Source organism: Hyperoodon ampullatus, assembly GCF_949752795.1.
Source record: "Hyperoodon ampullatus genome assembly, chromosome: 7".
Lineage (NCBI taxonomy): Eukaryota > Metazoa > Chordata > Mammalia > Artiodactyla > Ziphiidae > Hyperoodon > Hyperoodon ampullatus.
The window spans coordinates 107,125,269-107,148,083 of NC_136920.1; the positions used below are offsets into that span (position 1 = coordinate 107,125,269).

The 22,815-nt window shown below is 36.4% G+C and overlaps 2 protein-coding genes across 4 annotated transcripts in view; one reads left to right on the top strand and one right to left on the bottom strand.

The window, feature by feature from the left end:
* Positions 1-11,522, bottom strand: part of AASDHPPT (aminoadipate-semialdehyde dehydrogenase-phosphopantetheinyl transferase) — a gene marked incomplete at both ends in the record, with an annotated part of 29,974 nt that extends 18,452 nt beyond the window's left edge. Inside the window, 2 exons of one of the 2 annotated variants that reach the window (XM_079708228.1) lie at positions 9,091-9,316; positions 11,305-11,522. In XM_079708228.1, the coding sequence (XP_079564354.1) occupies positions 9,091-9,316; positions 11,305-11,487 (409 nt within the window). The remainder of the gene's footprint in view (positions 1-9,090; positions 9,317-11,304) is intronic. The other variant, XM_079708227.1, reaches the window with a different exon arrangement.
* Positions 11,523-11,787: 265 nt separating this feature from the next.
* Positions 11,788-22,815, top strand: part of KBTBD3 (kelch repeat and BTB domain containing 3) — a gene marked incomplete at its 3' end in the record, with an annotated part of 47,515 nt that continues 36,487 nt past the window's right edge. Inside the window, exon 1 of one of the 2 annotated variants that reach the window (XM_079708386.1) lies at positions 11,788-11,879. The remainder of the gene's footprint in view (positions 11,880-22,815) is intronic. The other variant, XM_079708385.1, reaches the window with a different exon arrangement.

Genomic DNA, 22,815 nt, shown 5'->3' on the forward strand with positions numbered 1-22,815 from the left:
TCTTCGATTTAATAGACATATAAGAACTTAAGTAAAAAAAAGATAAAATAACTGAAAAACTTATATAGAACCACTAACCAGGTTTAGAAAACCAGATCCCTCATCTTATAGCTTAATCTTTAGGGAAAGCAGCACTAGATATTAACTAAGTGTTCTGCAATGATCAACTAACCAAGGTCACAGAGCAACTAGAAAGTTTATTAAACAGAGTAGTAACCTACAATAGTAGCCTACAACAAAATAATTTAAACAGTTGAGCCTTGAACAAGGCGGGTTTGAACTGTGAGTGTCCATGTCTTCCAAAACTCATACCCACACAGAAACTAAAAATGTGACCTTATTTGGAAATACAGTCTTTGCAGGTGCAATCAAATTAGGATGGATTAAGGTGGGTCCTGTATCCAATGACTGGTGTCCTTATAAGGAGAAACATTTAGACATGAAGAGAGAATACAGGGAAAAAGGCAACATAACAATGAAGGTAGAAAGTAAAGTGATATAGCTACTGAAGCCCGTGCGCCTAGAGCCCACATGCCACAACTACTGAAGCCCGTGCGCCTAGAGCCCGTGCTCCACAACAAGAAAAGCCACCGCAATGAGAAGCCCGCACACGTCAACTGGAGAAAGCTGGCAGGTAGCAACGAAGACCCAACACAGCCAAAAATAAATTAATTAAATTAATTTTAAAAAAATAGAAAAAATAAGACTTACCTAATGAATGGACAAAGATGATAAAACATTTCACAAAAGAGGATATATATATAAAACAACTACCACAATAGCCTTAGAGCTAACATTTATTAGGTACTTAACAGCTCCATGCCCTTTATATGTTTATTTCTTAAACTACCCAGTTCTTTTTCCCTATTTTATAGCTTAAGAAACAGCCATAGTGAAGTTAAATAAATAATAGTAAAGAAGTGTTAGAGCCAGGATTTGAACATTTGACTCCAGGGGTATAACACTAAAGCTATGAGTATATGAGTGTGTCAGTATAAATGAATTAAATTGTGTACATGTATGTATTAGCAACCCAAGGAATGCCAAAGATTGCCAGGAAACTAGGAAGAAGCAAAGAAGAATTCTTCCCTGGAATCTGCAGAGGTAACATGGCCCTGTCAACACTTTGACTTCTGGTCTTCAGAACTGTCAGAGAATAAATTTCTGTTTTTTTAAGACACCAAGTTTTTGGTACTTTGTTAGGAGCCCTAGGAAACTAATACATACATGTACACAATTTAATTCATTTATACTGACACACTCATATACTCATAGCTTTAGTGTTATACCCCTGGAGTCAAATGTTCAAATCCTGGCTCTAACACTTCTTTACTATTATTTATTTAACTTCACTATGGCTGTTTCTTAAGCTATAAAATAGGGAAAAAGAACTGGGTAGTTTAAGAAATAAACATATAAAGGGCATGGAGCTGTTAAGTACCTAATAAATGTTAGCTCTAAGGCTATTGTGGTAGTTGTTTTATATATATATCCTCTTTTGTGAAATGTTTTATCATCTTTGTCCATTCATTAGGTAAGTCTTATTTTTTCTATTTTTTTAAAATTAATTTAATTAATTTATTTTTGGCTGTGTTGGGTCTTCGTTGCTACCTGCCAGCTTTCTCCAGTTGACGTGTGCGGGCTTCTCATTGCGGTGGCTTTTCTTGTTGTGGAGCACGGGCTCTAGGCGCACGGGCTTCAGTAGTTGTGGCATGTGGGCTCTAGGCGCACGGGCTTCAGTAGTTGTGGCATGTGGGCTCTAGAGCACAGGCTCGGTAGTTGTGGTGCATGGGCTTAGTTGCTCCGTGGCACTGGGATCTTCCCGGACCAGGGCTCGAACCCATGTCCCCTGCATTGGCAGGCGGATTTTTAACCACTGTGCCCATTAGGTGAGTCTTAAGTGGTTTTTCTATCAATACTTACAAGTATTTTAAATATTAACAATATTAAACTCTGTCTTATTTGCCCCAGTTTGCGAGAAGAGATTTAATATGAAATCAATCACATATGCTAACTTTGTGGGTTCTTCTTATCTTTCTAAGTTTAAAAGGCATCCTTCTTTCAGAAATCTGGCCAAATATACAATTCTATTGTGTTCTAGTATTTGTTATTAAAATTTAATTCTAATTAATTCTGTTGTACACTGTGTAACAAGGATCTAATGGCTTTCAGACGATTTTACTCATGAAAAAAAAAAGTTGATGGGTTACAATCTTTCTTTTTGTTGGCTCTATAAATTACATCTAATACAGTGTTTCCCAAACACTAATATGTCTAACAATCACCTGAGAAATTGTCTGAATATAGAATCCTTGCTTGTATCTAAGAAATTCTAGTTGAAGAGGTCTGGGAGGGTTTCAAGGAACCTGCATTTTTTCAAGGAACCTGCATTTTTAACAGGCATCCTGGCTGATTTTTTTTTTTTTTTTTGAGGTACACGGGCCTCTCACTGTTGTGGCCTCTCCTGTCGCGGAGCACAGGCTCTGGACGCGCAGGCTCAGCGGCCATGGCTCACGGGCCCAGCCGCCCCGCGGCATGTGGGATCTTCCCGAACCGGGGCATGAACCCGCGTCCCCTGCATCGGCAGGCAGACTCTCAACCACTTTGCCACCAGGGAAGCCCCATCCTGGCTGATTTTAATATCCTGACCACCATTTCAGAAACACCATTCTATACATATAACAGTAACAACTATCACAACAACCTTAGAGCTAACATTTACTTATTAAGTACTTAATAATTCCAGGCACTTTACATGTTTATTCCCAATCTAGCCAATGCTGGTGGTGGTATAACTGTTGAGCCATCAGTATGTAAAACATATACACACAAGTTCTAGGGGAATTAAAGATTCAAATGTTAAAAAAAAAGAATGCAATTTTAGAACAAAATCTAGGAGACTCTACAACCTACGATTGGAGTAAATCTTTTACCAACTTAATTATTTTTTTTTAATGAAACAGAGTTCAGAATATATCAAGGAAAAGTTAGATATATTAATTAAATAAAAGACAAAATTCATATGGCAAAAAATACAACCAAATTCAAAAGATAAACAAATAACAGAGTGGGAAAATTGTTGTAACAGATTTGGTCAATGAAGTGTCAATATCCATAATACATAAAGAGCTTTTATACATGGATTAGAAAAGGTTAATAAGCAGTTCACAGAAAAGCAAATTCAAGTAGCCAACAAGCTACCCTAGTGATTAGAGTAATGTACCATTTAATAAATAATCTTTAACCGCTGAATTGAAATATTATGTATAAATACTGGGCACTAACTCTTAACCCTCCTAGCTGTCTATTCTTCTGCTAACACCACACTCTTTTGTTTACAATGCCTAATATAAGTTAAAAAATTGTAAGGCAAGTTCCCTCTCACTAAACTTTGTATGCTCTTCTTAGACATCAGTTCCTTCATAAAAACTTTAAATTCATTTAACCCAGTTCCATGGAATTTTTCACAGATTTTGTACTTGCAAATCCTTAAACAGGTATCAATAAAATCTAGTATTGAGAGGTCATATATTATAGAATGCAGTGTCTAAAAATATAGGCTTTGAGGTATGGGTTCAAATCCATGATATTCTACTTTTCAGCTTAGTTGCCTTGGGCAAATGTCTTAACCTACTCTATAAAATAACAATAACTTACAACTTAGGCTTAAGAGTGTGAAATAAGATAATGCATAGAAGGCATTTAACACACAGAAGTTGCTCAATAAATACTAGTTCTATGTTGTGATCCCACTCAAATCCTCTGCACAGTGGAAAAGACCCATTCTGTAACTTGGAAAGGGGGAAAACTACCTGCCAGTAGAGCCCTGGTTTTCCAGTAAGTTCAGAGCACAAAGAGGAGTGTGACTTATTTAAGCTGCTTGCTGGCTGTAAATCTCCAAGTTAAGAAAAAAAAAAAAACAAAAAACAACATTTTGCACATCCTGCAAAATGCAGATCCAAAAACAATGTAGATCAGCTTAGAATGTAGATCACAAACAATAGTGGAACACAGATCTTCCTTGACTAACGATAAGGTTACATCCCGATAAACGCATTGTTAAGTTGAAAATAGTTTAGGTCAAAAATGCATTTAATACCCCTAACCTACGGAACATCACAGCTTAGGCTAGCTTACCTTAAATGTGCTCAGAGCACTTACATTAGCCTACAGGTGGGCAAAATCATCTAACACAAAGACTATTTTATAATAAAGTGTTGAATACCTCATGAGATGTACTGAATACTGTACTGAAAGTGAAAAACAGAATGGTTGTACTAGTTGTTTTACCCTCGTGATTGTGTGGCTGACTGGGAGCTATGGCTCATTGCTGCTGCCCAGCATTATGAGTATGGAATGGCATATGGCTAGCACAGGAAAATGTCAAAATTCAAAGTATGGCTTCTACTGAATTGCTTTTAAACCATCATAAAGTTGAAAAAAATTTAAGTTGGACACTATAGACTGTAGCAGCAACAAAGTTGGAAACCGAATCTGATGGATGCAAATGGAGGAGAGAAGAAGCTAGGGAGATAAATGCAGGGTGAGGAAGAAGACTCAAAGGAAGAACTATTTTTAATCACAACTCACTGATGAGAACAGTTTATATTCCAACTAGAATCTGATATGAATATCATTTTTCACTGTAGTTGCATACCCACTTTTTAATTTTTCAACAAATTTTAGGAATATTTTATGTGAAATTGAGAACTCCTATCATTTGTACATTCAATAAATATTTACTGAGCACCTGCTATGTGCTAGACACCCTGCTAAGTACTAGGTATACTGTGGCAAAAACAAAACAAGCATAGCTCCTTATTTAATGAAGGAGAACAGATAATAACCAAATAACTAAGTTATAATTACAAATGAGAAAGGCCATGAAGGAAAACAAGATCAGGTGGTCAGGAAAGTCCTTTCTGAGGAAGTACTGGTACTGGCTACTTCTCATCCTTCATGTCTAAGGTGCTCACGAAAGAGTGGGGAGAAGAACAGGCAGAGGGATCAGTTTTTCTGAAATGACCTGAACAAGAAAAAGTTTGCTACATTCAAGGTAATAAAAGATGAGTATGGACAGAAAATAGTGAGCAGAGAGCAGCTAAAAATGCAGATGGAGAGATAAATGAGAATAAGACAATACAGTCATGTTAAAGGGACTGAATTTTATTATGAACCAACCTAAAAGTTTTAAGAAAATTGCTTTAAGGAAATGTTTAAAGACCACTCTAACACTGTACCGAGAATGTACTGAGAGCGAACAGAAGTGAAGAGGGGGAACCACACAGGAAGATATTAAAATAGTGCTATAAATAGTATGGTGGAAAGAGACAACAAATAGGCTCTACCATACCCATCATTTAATATCACCACTTACTTTATACTTACTGTACTTAATTTACATAACAACTGTTCAAGAGAAGCAGTTCCAAGATACAGTCATTTCAAAGTTATTAAATTAGTATTAAATCTCAAAAGATTGAGTCATTTTGTCCTGCCAATTAATATCCAGCAAAGTTTGTAACAAAAATGTGAACTTGAAAGTATAAACCTGTGGGGAAAAATATTTTCGGTCTTTTCCCAAATTTTAATAATTTTTATACTGTATCTCTTATCTTGCCTTGTAAACATGGGAACAAAACTGAACAATTCATACTTTTATACTTTTTACAATCCTTACTTTTATACTTCTAACTGCAAAAGCCTTTAGTGGTAGATAAAAATTAGAAAATGAAGGAAAAACAACCAATATTTCTCAATTGGGTACAGCAAATTATAAAGATGACCTACAAAAGACCTCATCCCACCCCTGACCCCAAGGTTGGTATTATATTGCACTGGCAATTTATCTATACTAGGGCCCCCAATATCTTATAATCCCTCTTCTCTGGATATCCATTAAACAATTATTTACTGAGTGTCAAGTATGCACCAGTTACTTTTGTATAAGTTTCCTCTCTCCATTAAGCAGAGAATAATGTGGTGGTTACAATAGGGTCCTTAATTGTGGGCATCTGGCTAGAAGGGAGAAACCCAAAACTTCTTACATCCATCAATATATTCTCTCCTGCCCTGACATAGCAGCAATGGGAGAACTGGGAGATGGTGGGAAGTGATCTGCACCTAGCAGAAATGTCTAATGTGATAAGGAAAGACTCCACAAGTTCCTACATGATGTTTACCTGCAGATAAAATGGGAGTAATGGAACTGAGTCTTACAATATACTCACGATGCCCCCAAAGTCTAACTCCCTCTTGAGAGTTGATAATCTAATAACAATGCCTGGAACAAAGTACAATACTTCCCTTTCTCCTATACTGTTTTACCCTCCACCATTTAGCAACTCTTGGAAACTTCCCCTGCTCAATTTCCTCACTTACTCTGATAAGCAGAGCATTTCAAATGAATCGCCAGTGAAGTAAACCAGTGTCTGCTTTCCTGAGAAATGATGCTGTGTCCATTAATCTTTCAGACACTAGTGACACAGTAACAATACTAATGACAACTGGAAAATAGCTCTTCCCCAATGCATTACTGGATATATCAATAGCTTTCTGGCAATGAAACAGCCAAATAGGAAAAGGCCTGGATACTGTGATTAGTCAAACAAGAGCAATGAAAAAAGATGGTGGATAAAAAAAGTCTAATAAAATATAATTAACAGAATCTTCATTTTTTTGCTCAATTACCTTCCTATCATTTATTAAGTTTCAATTAGTAATTACTTGTTTATCTGATATTGACCATAAGCCAACATTGCCCATTAAGCCAACTGTAATTAAATCTGTGTCTCACAGGCATAATTTCCAAGCAGATATCAACCTGATGAGCCAACCATTACTGTGTAATTGTGCTGACTGCATTCTAAGGAGCAAGGGTCTCTCCAATAATTTCTGATTTTTAGGGAAAGGTCACATAAGGACCACAGAAAGCTATGAAATTTATGGGTTGATTTGCACGCTCACTCTGAATCCTCTGTAACAGTGGTTCGTTGATAAGGTTCACAATAAGCCTTCTATGACCCTGCCAAAAACCAGATCCTCTCTTTGAGAAAAATGTACCTGTGCATACAAAATGTAGCAAACAATTTCAAGAGGTTAAAAAAAAATGACTTGATGCTTATCCAGGGTCAAGAACCCCTGTTATCATTAGTATAGCCTCCTTCTGAACAAATTTAAGAATAGAGTTTTAATAGATTTATGAGCAGGTCAGAGAAAAAGCTGTTGGTGGGAAAATTCAAAGTAAAGACACTGACAATAAAGATGAGAGAGGAGATTCACAGCAATATTCTGAGGCCTAACTACTGCAGCACAGAGTGCTTATTCATTCATTTGACAAATATTTACTGCACATTATTTTGAACTAGGTAGGGTGCCAGACGTGATAGTAGATATAGCTACTATCAGATGTAGCTAACATAGTTCCTGCTCTCGTACAGCTTGTAAGGACCAGTGGGAAGAAAATCAACATCCTGAAAAATAATTATAAAATGAAATATATAATTGGAATGAAGGAAATATACTTTATGAGAGCCTAGAACAAAAGAACCTGGCTTAGATTGAAGGTCCACAAAGGCTTCCCTAAAGTAAGACTAAAGTGAAAGCTAACCAGTAAATAAGTTACCTATGCAGAAATGGGGGTGGGGGATAAAGTTATTACAAATATTCCAGTCCAAGGGAAACATAAGCAAAGATCCTGTGGTAGACACAGTGTGGAGATTAGGGAACTGCATTATGAAATTAGGAAAATGTTGGTTCTCTTATTTTAATAGCTTTCTTCTTATCCTGTTACTTATCTTCTGATAAAAATGATAGTATGTTGTGTCCCACCCACCCCATAATATACGTAAGGCACTTAGGAAAATGCCATGGCACACAGTAAGTGCACACTAATGTTAGTGATGATGAAAATTATAGAGTAGTTGAGAGAACCTGTGTTCTAGTAAAATTACCTAGGTATAGTCAACACCACAATAAATGTTAGCAGTTCCTACAGCCACCAATTACAAATTTCTAAGGCAAAATATAAACAACTTAAAATATTTTAATAATTGCTTGCTCTTCATTTCCATTTATATAAATGTGCTACAAAGAGCTACATTTAGATACAGTACAAATACATGTCATCTCTACTTAAGGACTACAATATACTTTACCACTGAGATTATTATTTTTTAAACAAACCAACAACTAATTGGCTAATTCTGGGAAAGACTTAAATGAAACCAAGTTCTTACAATACATATAATTACTATTTTTTAATAGAATGATACTCAAAATTGACTCTCTGTTGAGTTCAATTTGACTGAACATCTGTTACTTAAATTAAAAAAAAATGACCTATGGAAAAACTGTTCCTTAGAAAATTTAACAGTCTTTGAGAATAGTTTCAAATTAAGTCTTACTTAACAAGCTGAGGTATAATTCAAAAAAAAAAACCTTTGTTTTCACTTTGCCTCTAGGCAAAGTATTATATGAATCCCCAGTAATGGAGAATCTATCTTTTATGTAGAAGTCTGTTAACATTCAAGAAAATATATAGTAAACAAAGGATGTTGGGGCCCTCAAGCCAACAGCCACCCCAAACTGTGCACCCTGAGGGGATTCAGGATGGAGAAAAGCAGGATACTGGCCCTAGACAGTTAAGGTGCATATCAAAGGAATAATTTCAGTAAGCCCAAACTCTTGCATCTTCCCATACATAGAAAAGCGCTAAATTCATTAATGAAGTGTCTGGTTTTCTTTAATTAACAGTAATCTTTTTATGTTCTGACTACCGGGTTTTTGTTGCAAAAAACTCCTATATATCCGGCTTCCTCCCTTATCTCTTTGGAGCAGTCTCTCAGAGCTATTTGAGAGGCTGCTTCCCGGACTTGAGTCCTCAGAAAGTCTGCAGAATAATTCTCAAGTTTTGGGTTGTGCATTTTTTTCAGTCGACAATACCCTGCTCTCTCAGATATACTACCCTTAAGTACTGAGCACATTTTTCATAAACTTAAATATCTACATCTCCTTGTCTGATATTATTCAACAGGTAAGAACTAAGACAAGACACTTAATAACTCTTGTACTACAAAAATGCAACATTACCTGGAAAACTAGTCTTCATTATATCAATTCCAACTTGTAGCTCAGACTCCGCAGCAAGTACAGCATAGTCTCCTTGATGAGAGATGTTAAAGTTGAAATTGGGGTAAGGATTCAATGAGTCTTTCGCAAGGACTGGTTTTCCTTTTGCAGTTCTTTGCAAACGAATATTATTCCAAGGTATATTCAATTTCTCTGCAACTAATTTCCTCATCATCAGACGACCAGCCTGTTAATAAAACATTTGGTAAGTATTGATGTCTATACTAAAGATTTAGGTAACACTGCCTATAACATACAAAGTCTATTTTTGTGGTTTCTAAAATATTCAATCCTTAAAGTTTTTAAAAGTACATAAGTATTAAATACCCTGCTTTAAGATTTAAGAAATGCTTATGAAGACAGACAACTTAAAGTCCCTCTTTAGCAATTCCCTCCCTCCCCTTAACAAGTAACCAACCAATGTTATCAAGTATTCATCCCTTCAGTCTCTTCTCTAAGTACCCAAAATATGTTCATTTGCTTTTACTATCTATCCATTTATATGAAATCCTACTATATGTACTATTCTACCATGTATAATCTTTTAAATTTCTAAGTGTTGGGGATTATTTTATGTTTGTATATAACCATCTGGCCTGTGCATTTCATACTATCAAGGTATCACATCTTGACTATTCCCCTATTGTTGGATATTTTAGGCTGGCTCTAGTTTTACTATTATAAAAAAATTCCCCAGTGAGCAACCTTGTTATACTTACATGTTTGTGCATATGTGCGTGTATTTCTAGATCATATATACTTATCACTGGGCTCAACAATTAGCAATGCATGACCTATATTTTTTCACATATACCCCATCCACTCTCTCCCTCCATTAATTATTAAGAAAGAAATGAGGCTTCCCTGGTGGCACAGTGGTTGAGAATCCACCTGCCAACGCAGGGGACACGGGTTCGAGCCCTGGTCCGGGAAGATCCCACATGCCGCAGAGCAACTAAGCCTGTGTGCCACAAATACTGAGCCGGCGCTCTAGAGCCCACGAGCCACTACTACTGAACCCACGTGCCACAACTACTGAAGCCCGCACACCTAAAGCCCGTGCTCTGCAACAACAGAAGCCACTGCAATGAGAAGCCCGCACACGGCAACGAAGAGTAGCACCCCCCGCCTCGCCACAACTAGAGAAAGCCTGCGTGCAGCAACGAAGACCCAACGCGGCCAAAAATAAATAAATTAAATAAATAAATTTAAAAAAATATATGTATATTAAAAAAAAAGAAAGAAATGACTAAAATCACACAAAAATACCTAAGGGTATAACAAGGCAGATAATATTTTGAAAAATCTTTCAAGTTTTTTTCCCTTCAGTTCTAAACAATGACTTTTAAATACTGCACGACTTTGAATTTCACAATTTCTTACAAATTACAGAAAGTATAAAAATATTCACCAATATGCCTTCAAAAATCAATCAGCCCCCATTTCAAACGAAAAAGTACTTTGATAGAGGAACATTTTCAAGGTAACACTCTTTGATGGTAATTAGAAGCTGTTTCAAACTGCGCTATATACACAGAAGTCGTTTTGAAACCCGTTTCCATTTGTTGCAAAAAATACGTAAGTAAACTAAACAATTATATCTAAAGTACTGTTTCCCAAGCTATTTAGTCAGAAAGGTATGCCTAGGACTGCATCCTTCCTTGACTTCAGCTTCCCTGGTAAAAGGAGGCTGGACTCTTCCAGTTCCACGGCGTGCAAGGCAAAAGTAAGTCATACTGTCAATATTTCTTAGGGCCTATCACGTGCAGGAGAATGGAGAACGGTAGGATACATAACAGGCTACGAATGTGCTATGGGCCCAAGCAAGGAAAAATAAATTTTGATAACTTAAAAATAAAAAAACCACTGTGGGGAAAAAAAATACTTTGTAGGCCTTCTCAACACCTATTTTAGGGTTTAGCACGATCTCTATTTTCAATTACAACGGGGGAGGGGCTAATTTTTACGGCGGACGAGGCCTCCGAGGAGACTACAAAGACGGTGGAGACCAGGCCGCGCGCACACACCGGAGAGTCACCAGCACCTACCACTCTCGCCCTGGGGCGGCCACAAGCTGGCGCCGACGCTAGCGTGGGAGGGGGGGAGTCTCTACAGCCCGGCCCACCATCCCCAACATCTGCTTCCTCGGCCCTCAATACGAAAGACCTGTAGTACCAAAGCTGCCTTAGCGTCGCGTGCAAAGACGAACTGGCCAATGCGCTCCTTCTCCTCGGGCTGGATCGATCGCACCGCGAGCAGCCATTCGGCTCGGCTCGGCAGCCAAGCGCCACAGGAAAAGGCCCAGCGCACGCCCTCCATTGCTGGCACCAAGCAGAATCGCTTAGCGGGGAAAACCATACACTGAAAACCTCACAGCCACCTCGGGCTTGATGGCGCGGACGCTAAAGGTGCCCCACCCACTTCCTCCCGGCGCCCGTGCGGAGGAGGCGGAGCGTCGCGCTACGTCAACTGCACGTCGCTCACCCAGAGCCCTCACTTCCACGCCACTGACTCTGCCACCTCCTCCCCCGGGAGCGGAAGTGGAGACCCTCCTCTGCGCTTTGCGGCAACGCGTGACCGTCACGTGGGGCGGGGCTTCGGAGGCGAGCGAAGGGAGGGACAAAGGCCAGGAGCGTATAGAACGCCACTCACACTTGGAGAAGAGATAACGGGACAGAGGTGCAAGCCAATCGCAATCAGGCCTGTGGAGGCAGAGACTGGGGTGGAGACTTCGGAGACTGCAGTTCCAGGTGGGTGATTTCTGAGCTGTGAGAGAGGAGTGGGATGGTAGCGTCTTATTTCTGGGGACCAGGATCGGCCCCTATTATCCACAGAATTTTCTTGGCTTCGGCTACCAATGCCGCTCCTTCGTGTTCCAGAGCGGGAGAGGTTTCTGTGGCAGGAAGGGGACTGCTGTTGCCCCCAAGAGTTGTGTTTCCCGCGGCCCTGAGTTGCCTTCCTCCCCCGTCCCCTTAGGCCGAAACTCATCTAGACACTCCAATCCTAGCAGCCCTCCCTGAAACCTGCCTTCTAAGGCTGGGGCAAAGACTCTGCATTGCCTCCAGTGCAGGGCGCGGACCCTGCCTGAATCCAAGGCTGCTACCAAGGAGCTAACTGTGTTGAGGGACCCAGGTGCGGTTTTTGTGGCTGCCAAGCCTGGGCCAGAGCCCTGGGGAGAAAACTGAGGATTCTGTTGTTGAGGCACCGGTGGTCCCATTGTTATCAGAGGTCTTTGCTCTGAAAGCAACAGAACCAAGTTGCATAATTTCAGGAGCCCTTCATAATTAACTCTGTGCCTTTGCTCAGTTATTTGCTTCTGATCAAAGATCCTTGCGGGTTTTGGTCCAGGGAAAAGTTGATCTCTGTAGATGAATTTAAATGCCTAACTTTGTAGTAGATTAAATGCGACACTGGGATTCAGCCGATTCCCTTCTTCCTTTGGCTGCCAGGGAATGTTAACTAAAAGCCAGCAGCAGTAATTAACACAGTTACCTGCGGCTTATTTCCATCCTCTTTAAGATAGGTTTTATTCTGTTTTCATCTATATTTGTTTCTGTTAACTTTTCGTGATATCATCATTCCCCTCCAATCATTTGCAAGTAAATGGGATCTTGAACATACACAAACGCAAATCCTCAAAGGGCTGTAAAATGAAGTACTGGCTTCATACATCAGTTTAGCTAATACTGTGTCAGGTGCTAAATCTGCTTACAATCTGGCAAAGAAGATAAGACATGTACAAAAAACTACAGTAAGAGAAAATGTAAAGATATGTAAAGTATAAAGTACTGTTACCCATACCAGCAATGATTTTAAGTCATTTGTCCACTTTTAACTTTATGTATCTAAGCACCATATTAACAGTTTTCCATTCTTGTCTTTTTGAACTGACTTTTACAATTTTGGTATATTTACTTTTCTATTTCTAAAAACACTTCTATGTCCATTATATCCCATGCTCTTCTATGCAGTAATTTTTACTGATGGAGAAACAGATGAGAAAGAGAATTTGTGGAATTATTTAAACTCAGGTTTAGGAGCGTATGGTCCACTCTTTTACCTTTCAGCTAAGCTCTGTGTATTCAATCTATAGAGCCTAATAAAGGTAGGTAATGTAGTGGTTATTTGTACTTGTTTTCTCTACTCAGAATGTTCTCTTCTCCTCCCACCAGCACATTTCTTGTTCCTCTTTGTCATTCAGGTCTCAGCTCAAATGTCATACAAAAGAGAATGTCTCCACAGAACATGTATAAAAAGCTCACTTTTCCCACTTCCTATGCCCCAGCCCTGAGCCTAGTACCCTAGTGGACACTCTTTATCGGTTTGTTTAATCCCCTTCCCTATCTACTTTTTAAATTCTTACTTGTCCATCAGGGCTTAGCTCAAGCCTTACTTTTCCTAAAGGACTACTACACAGTACTTAAAAATATATATGTTGTTTATATAATTCATTTGGCAATTATTCTAATACTGCCTTATTGGCCTGAATTATTTAGATGTGTGTTATCTTGCAAATTAGAATGTAACTGCTCGAGGGGGAGTGTACCTTGCCTTTTACAAATAGTATACTTCAGCAAATGTTTTTGATGAACTTTTAGAATAGATTTTACTCTTCATGAGCTAATACTGATATTTATATTCTGTCTACTTCCTTCCCTTTTTTCTTAAGGCAGTATAAAGTGTGCAGTTAATAGCTTGCCTAACTATATTCAATAAACCCCAAAATGTATTATAGTATTTTTTATTGCATTGGTTAGGGGGAAAAAGGACTAAAGTGATAGCTCAGCAAGCTTGTAGTAGTCATCTTTCCAGATCCTGATCTGTGGCTTCTTAGGATTCTGAGAGACTTGTGTTCTAGTTTCAGTTCTATCACCAATTATCTATGTGACTTTGGGTAAATCACATAACCTCTCCCAGGTATCAGTTTCAATGGAAAAGCATCAAATGAGATCTTCTCTAAGATTTGGTGATTTTTTTAGGTAATGTTCATTAGCTTTTTATTCTATTGCAAAACCTTGATTTCCCCTTTTCCTTTAATTCCTGTATCTGTTCTATTCCAAAGTTCTATTGGTTCTACTATTAAAATAGAGCTAAAATCTATTTCCCTCCATCTCCAGTCTCTAGTCTTAACCACCATATTTCTCACCTGAAATACTGATTAGTTTTCTATCTTGCTCACGAAAGGGAAACATTCTCTTGCTGTGTCTGTCCTCCATGCCATAAGCACTCCTGAAACAACCTGTCTTCAGAGCTAAGTCTAGAAGTCCATGCTCTAAATCACAGTGCTATAGGCCTCCTTAATTAGACTGAGAAGGAGATAAGAAACCTGAAAAGTGTTGTGGCACAGAAAAGAATGGGGAACTAGTTAACAGTGTGAATACTTCTGAGAGGTTAATAACATGAGGGGAGTGAAGTTAGCATTTGACTACAAGATGGTAGTATGGTGACATTGACATGAGCAATTTTATTTATTTTATTTTCATTTTTCTTTGATTATCTTATTCATTTATTTTATTGAAGTATAGTTGATGTATAAAGTTTCAGGTGTACAGCAAAGTGGTTCAGTTATATATATATATAATATATATATATATTATATATATATATATTTTTTCAAACAAGACATTGAATACAACTCCCTGTGCTATATGGTAAGTCCTTGTTGTTTATTGTATATATAGCAGTGTGTATATTTTAATCCCCAATTCTCAATTTATCTCTCCCCCCCTTCCCTTTTGGTAACCATCAGTTTGTTTTCCATGTCTGTGAGCCTATTTCTGTTTTTTAAATAAGTTCATTTGTATCATTTTTTAGATTCCACATATAAGTGATATCATATGATATTTATCTTTCTGTGTCTGACTTACTTCACTTAGATGATAATCTCTAGGTCCATCCATGTTGCTGCAAATGGCATTATTTCATTCTTTTTTATGGCTGAGTAATATTCCATTATACACACACACACACACACACACTACATCATCTTTATCCATTCACCTGCCAATGGACAGTTAGGTTGCTTCCATGTCTTGGCTATTGTAAATAGTGCTGCTGTGAACATAAGGGTGCATGTATGCCTTCTAATTAGAGTTTTTGTCTTTCCTGGATATATGCCCAGGAGTGGGATCATATGATGATTCTATTTTTAGTTTTTTAAGGAACCTTCACACTGTTCTCCATAGTGGCTGCACCAGTTTATATTGCCCCAACAGTACAGAAGGATTCCCTTTTCTCCACACCCTCTCTAGCATTTATTATTTGTAGATTTTTTGATGATGGCCATTCTGACAGATGTTTTGATTTGCATTTCTCTAATAACTAGCGATGTTGAACATCTTTTCATGTGCCTGTTGGCTATCTGTATGTCTTCTTTGGAGCAATGTCTATTTAGGTTTTCTGCCCATTTTATGTTTGTTTGTTTTTTTTTTTTTTTTTGATATTGTGTTGTATAAGCTGTTTGTATATTTTGGAAATTAAGCCCTTGTTTGTACCACTTACAAATATTTTCTCCCATTCTGTAGGTTGTCTTTTTTTTTTTTTATGGTTTCTTTTGCTGTGCAAAAGCTTTTAAGTTTAATTAGATCACATTTGTTTATTTTTGCTTTTGTTTCCATTACTCTAGGGGAGAGATCCAAAAAAATATTTCTGTGATTTATGTCAAAGAGTGTTCTGCCTATGTTTTCCTCTAGGAGTTTTACATTTAGGTATCTGGTTTTACATTTAGTCCTTTAATCCATTTTGAGTTTATTTTTGCATAGGGTGTTAGAGAATGTTCTAATTTTATTCTTTTACATGTAACTGTACAGTTTTCTTAGCACCACTTATTGAAGAGACTGTCTTTTCTCCACTGTGTTTTCTTGCCTCCTTCATCATAGATTGATTGACTGTAGGTGTATGGGTTTATTTCTGGGCTTTATAACCTGTCCCATTTATCTATGTGTCTGTTTTTGTGCCAGTACCATACTATTTTGATTACTGTAGCTTTGTAATATAGTCTGAAGTCAGAGAGTGTGATTCCTCCAGCTCTGTTCTTCTTTCTCAAGATTGTTTTGGCTATTTGGGGTCTTTTGTATTCCATGCAAATTAAAAAAAAATTTTGTTCCAGTGATAATGAGCAATTTGAATAGAGTGAAAAAGAGGAACTTGATTGTAGTGGCTTGTGATGATAACTGGTGGCAAAGTTACTGCAGACAGTTCTTTAAAGAAGTTTTTCTGGGAGTAAAAAAATAGGATGGTAGCTAGGGGAGAGTAAAAGATCAAAGGATAGATTTTTGTTTATATTTGTTTAAAGATGGGAGAAACTAAAATTTGTACATTGATCGAAAATGTTCAATAGAGTGGGAGAAATTGTGGATGTAGGAGTTTGTAGGTGTGTTCACCACTCTAACGTGTACTCCAGAGTGGAGAACCTTGTCTCTATTGTTTTTGACTGTATGCCCAATATCTGGAATAGTGCTTACTACAATAATAATTACTTCATAAATTTTCTATTATTTGTTGAACAAATGAATAACTTGGACTCTATTGATCTTACCTCTCTCAATTCATCATTCTCACATCAGCCAGAAAGATTATTTTAAAAAGTAAATCAAATCATGTCACTGTCTAGTTCAGTCTTCCATAATTCCAGTTGCACTTAGAACAAAATTCCAGTTCCTTGTGGCCTATAGAATCCTGCATGAGGTAGCACCAGCCTTCTGTAACCCTATCTCCCCACATTCTTGCTCTCATTAACTATACTCCAGCAATGCTGGCCTTCTTTCATATCCTAAAACTGAAGGACCCTTTCGCACTCTAGGGCTTTATACATAATTTCTCTCACCAACCCCTTACCTTGTCATCATTCGGGTGTCAGCTTAAATGACACCTTCTCAGAAAGGCTCTTCCTAATATTGTAGTGGATGAGAGCATGGGCTCTGGAGCCAGAGTGTCTGGGTTTACATCCCATCTCCTTGCTTACTTGCTATCCATTATTATCTTTAGGGTTTTGTTCCAAGATACTGAAAACCCATTCTTCACATTTTAATTCACATACACAAGTAATAACAAATATGTCATGATTGCTGCCTGTCAAAAGTGATTGTAAGGTATCTATCTATCAATTTCAGATATCTTAAGCCTCATTTTCCCTGTATATAAAATAAGGACAATAGTATTATCTATTTTATAGTAGTTGTTTTGAAAACTAAAGAGTGTGTAAAGCATGTGGTACAGAGCCTGGCACAGAGTAAGCACTGCATAAGTGTTCACTGTTAACATTGTCATTATCTGAAGTTAACCTGCTGTCATTATCTGAAGTTAACCTGCTGTTCATTTCTATCTCTATTTCCCAGTTGTTTCTTCACAGTATTTATTGCGGTTTATAATTTGAAAGTCTTTTCTAGATACTAAACATCAGGAAAGGAGGGATCATGTCTGCCTTTATTCTCCATGCTCTCTATAGTGCCTAATTCAGTACCTGGCATATAGTTAGCACTCTGTAATAAATAATGAATAGAATAGGCCAGAAAACATGCTCTATATTGAAACATCAGTGACCAAACTAATATCAGTGGAAGACCCAGTGAAATCAAAGCCCACATCAGTCACAGCACAACTTTAGTTTAATATTCCACTTTATCAAGTTGCATATGCTCTTTTGTCATTACTTAATATCAAAGGCTTGGTTCTTAGACTTAATTCTTGTACTTTTATTGAATAATTTTTTAAATCAAATTTTAATGGAACACATTAAAAGAAAAAACAAGAGAATAGTTTTGAAAATTGATTCAATGTTTTCGGCAGGAAGGTATTTTGTTGAAGCTGAGATGCATTCTCATAAAATACAAGACTGTTTTCTGTGCTACTAAGAAAGAAGAAAAGTGCTGTTTAAACCATGACACAGCTTTCCATGACTTGGAATTTTTCGTACTTATGGAAAGCCCTTTTTAAAAAAAATCATATCAACCTTGTACACACATTAAAAAAAAGTAAGCAAAATCAATTAGCTGAGATCCTCACATTCAGAATCTAACTCTTCTAATTCACCTTCGCCTCAGCATCTCAGTGTCCATGTTTTTCTACATAATATTGTTCTCCATTATCAGGAGCATTAATGATGTATCATTTCTTAAATGAGTGTCCATTTTTATCTTTAGGGTTTTCTTCAAAGACACTGATACACATCCTTCATATTTTGATGCACATACACATGTAATGACAAATATGTTATGAGTGTTATTTAACTAAAGTGATTATAAGATACCTATCTATCAATTTCAGATATGTTAAGTGTGAAAGAATGTGTCTTAAAATTAGTGAAATATAATGTTGAATTTACAGAATATTTTGGAGGAAAAAAATTGCCTTACAGATCTTTTACCAAGATTTAAGAATTGTTTAACAATTAATAATGTTATTGGCAAAGTATATGTTATTACTGATTTTAAACATTAATATTTTATATACCATTTGACAACGTTAATTTAACATCAGTATCATTTAAACATCACAACAGCACAATGTCATTGGCATGTCCACTTTGCAGATGAGGAAGCCAAAGCCTTAAAGAGCCTCAGTAGGGGTCACTACTAAGTGATGGATCATCTAAGACCCTGTTCCTTCAGCTCTTAATCCCAGGTTCTTTGCCATTTGCAAAATACATAAGTACAGACTTATTCAAACCTAATTTAAGAAATGAAAGTTTCAACTTCTTGGATTTGTCATTCTGTGTAGCGTATACATGGCAGGCTTTATCTTTTAACAACATTTATAAAAGTGAATAGCTGTGTGTGATCCTAATATATTTGAGAATACTTGAAAATTTCTAGAAAGTTTGCTTTTTGTGACTATCTTTGTAGAAGTAAGAATTTCTTTATACTTAAATCATTGTGTTTAATTCTTATTCATGAACAGTGAGACTGAATAATTGACTTAATCCAACACAGATCCAAATTACATTCATATTTTAATGACAATGAACTTAATATAAAAAATTTGTGGTTGAGTTTTTTAAGTTGATGTTCTCAAGACCTATGCCACTATGAAGAAATATAGTGTTTATCCTTTTGAGAGTCTCAGGTTTGGATACCTTTTAGCTGTTTTGTTTTACATTCAACTTATTTTTAAAAACTGAGGAGCCACCAAAAATAAAAGGAAATTATCTTTGAATGTTCTAAGTGTTTTGAACAAGAACAAAACTGTAATGTCAAAGTAGTTTCTGATTTGAATTTATATATCATTGTCTTTTTCTTTTAATTTTTATTTTGAAATAATTACAGATATACAGGAAGTTATAAAAATAGTACAGAGAGATCACATGTATCCTTCACCCAATGTCCCCAGTGGTTATATCTTACATAATTATTGTCCAAATTCAAAACCAGGAATTTAACATTGATACAGTGTGTGTTTAATTCCATGTCATTTTATCACCTGTGTAGAGTCCTGTAACTGTTGCCATAGTCAAGTCTCCTTTGTGCATATCCAACTCCCCACAACAAAGTCCTCAATCCCTGGAAACCACTACTTTCTTTTTCATGCCTATAATTTTGTCATTTCAAGAATATTATAGAAATGGAATCAAACAATATGTGACCTTTTGAGATTGAGTTTTTTCACTCATGATAATGTCCTTGTAATCCATCTAAGCTGTTGTGTATATAGTAGTTTGTTCCTTTTTAATGGTGAGTTATACTTCATGGTAAGAATGTACCACAGTCTGTATACTCATTCATTTATTGAGCAACATTTTGGTTGTTTCCAGTTTTTGACTATATAAATAAAGCTGCTATGAAAAGTTATGTACAGGTTTTTAAGCCCACGTAAGTTTTTGTTTCTCTAGGATAAATGCCCAGGTCTATGATTATTGGGTAGTATGTTATATGTTTAGCTCCCCACCCTCCAGTTTTTTTGAGATATAATTGATATATAACATTGTATTTTTGGTGTACATGATTTGATATATGTATGTATTGCTAAATGATTACCACAATAAGTTTAGTTAACATCCATCACCTACAGTTACAGTTTTTTCTGATTTGAACTTGTAAGGTCTATTCTCTTAGCAACTTTCAAATATTCAATACAATATTGTTAACTATAGTCATCATGCTGAATGTTACATTTACAGAACTTATTTATCTTATAACTGGAAATTTGTACATTTTGACCCCATTTACACAGTTCTCCCTCCACACACACATCCCCACCTCTGGCTAACACCCATTTGTTCTATGTTTCTATGACTTAGGGTTTTTAGATCCCACATATAAGTTGACACCTTACAGTATTTGTCTTTCTCTGTCTGACTTAACATAATGCCCTCAAGGTCAATACATGTTGTCACAACTGGCAAGATTCCTTCTTTTTTATGACTGAATAATTTTCCTCTGTGTGTGTGTGTGTGTATCATATTTTCTTTATCCATTCATTTACCCATGGACATTTAAGTTATTTCCATGTCTTGGCTATTGTAAGTAATGCTGCAGTGAAATGGGGGTACAGATATCTGTTCAGGACAGTGATTTGATTTCTGTTGGATTTATATCCAGAAGTTGAATTGCTGGATCATATGGTACTTCTATCTTTAAGTTTTTGAGGAACCTGCATACTATTTTCTATATTGTCTATACCAATTTACATTCACAACAAATGTATACAAAGGCTTCTTTTCTCCACATCCCCAACAGCACTTGTTATTGCTTGTCTTTTTGATAGTAGCCATGCTGACAATTGTTAGGTGATATATTGGGGTTTTGATTAGCATTTCCCTGTTGATTAGTGGTGTTGAGTACCTTTTCATGTACCTGTTGGCCATTTGAATATCTTTTTTGAAAATATGTCTGTTTGAGTCCTTTGCCCACTTTTAATTGTATTATTTAGAGTGTTTTTGCTATTGAGTTGTATGAGTTTGTTATACATTTTGGAAATTGACACTTTATCAGATGTGTGGTTTCAGAGTATTTTCTCCCATTCTATAGGTTCCCTTTTCATTTTGTTGATTGTTTCATTTACTGTACAGAAGCTTATTAGTTTGCTGTAATCCCACTTGTTTATTTTTGGTTTTGTTGCTTATGTTTTAGGTGTCATATCCAAAAAAAATATTGCTATTACCAATGTCAAGGAGCTTATTCTCTATTTTTCTTTTGGGAGTTTTATGGTATCAGGTTTTACATTTAAGTCTTTAATCAAATTTGAGTTAATTTTTGTCGATATTGTGAAATAGGGATCTAATTTCATTCTTTTGCACGTGAATATACATTTCTCCCAACATCATTTATTGAAGAAACTGTCTTTTTACCATTGAGTTTGTGGCTTCCTTGTCAAACTAGTTGAACATATATGTGTGTGAGTCTACTGTTGGGCTCTTGTTTGTTTCCCATTAGTCTATGTGTCTGTTTTTTGCCAGTACAAAACTGTTTTGATTACTGTAGCTTTGTAATAGAGTTTAAAATCAGGAAGCTTTGCTCTTTCTCAGGATTGTTTTGGCTATTTGGCATCTATGGTAGTTCCATACGAATTGTAAGATTTTTTTTTCTATTTTTGTGAGAAATGCCTTGGGAATCTTGATAGGGATTGTATTGAATCTATAGATGGCTTTGTGTAGAACAGACATTTTAATAATATTAATTCTTCCAATCCACAAACGTGGGTTGTCTTTCCATTTATTTGTGTCTTCTTCAATTTCTTTCATTAGTGTCTCGTAGTTTTCAGTGTGTAAATTTTTCACCTACTTGGTTAAATTGACTCCAAAGTATTTTATTGTTATTGATGCTATTGTAAATGGGTTGTTTTCTTTATTTACTTCTTAGTTAATTTGTTGTTAGCATGTAGAAATCTGATTTTTGTATGTTGATGTTGTGTCCTGTAACTTTACTGAATTGATTAGTGCTAACACTTCTTGGTGGAGTCTTTAGAATTTTCTACATATAAAATCATGTCATCTGCAAACAAAGACAATTTTACTTCTTCCTTTCTGAATCTGATGCCTTTTATTTGTTTTTCTTGCCTGATTACTCTGGCTAGAACTTCCAGTCCTATGTGAGAGTGGGTACCCTTATCCTGGTAGTGACATTAGAGGAAAAGTTTTTCAGCCTTTCACCACTGAGTATATTGTTAGCTGTGGGCTTGTCATATATGGCCTTTATTATGTTGAGGTACTTTCCTTCTATGCCCAGTTCATTGAGAATTTTTATCGTGAATGGGTGTTAATTTTTCAAATGCGTTTTCTGTATCTACTGAGATGATCGTATGATTTTTATCTGACTGTTAATGTGATGAATCATATTTATTGATTTGCATATGTTGAACCATTCTTGCATCCCAGGGATGAATCATGGGATATGATCTTTTTATTGTGCTGTTGAATTTGGTTTGCTAGTATTTTTTTAAGAATTTTTATATCTGTATTCATCAGGGATGTTGGTCTATAGTTTTTTGGGTTTTTTTGGTAGTGGCCTTATTTGGCTTTGTTACTACAGTCATCTTGGTCTCGTAAAATATGTTCAGGAGTATTCCCTCCTCTTCACTTTTTTTGGAAGAGTTTGAGAATAATTGGCTTTAATTCTTCTTCAAGTGTTTGGTAACTTTCACCAATGAATCCATCTGGTTCTGGACTTTTCTTCATTGGGAATTTACTTTTGATTACTGATTTATTCTTAGAGAAATTGGACTATTCAGATTTTCTATTTTTTCATGATTCAG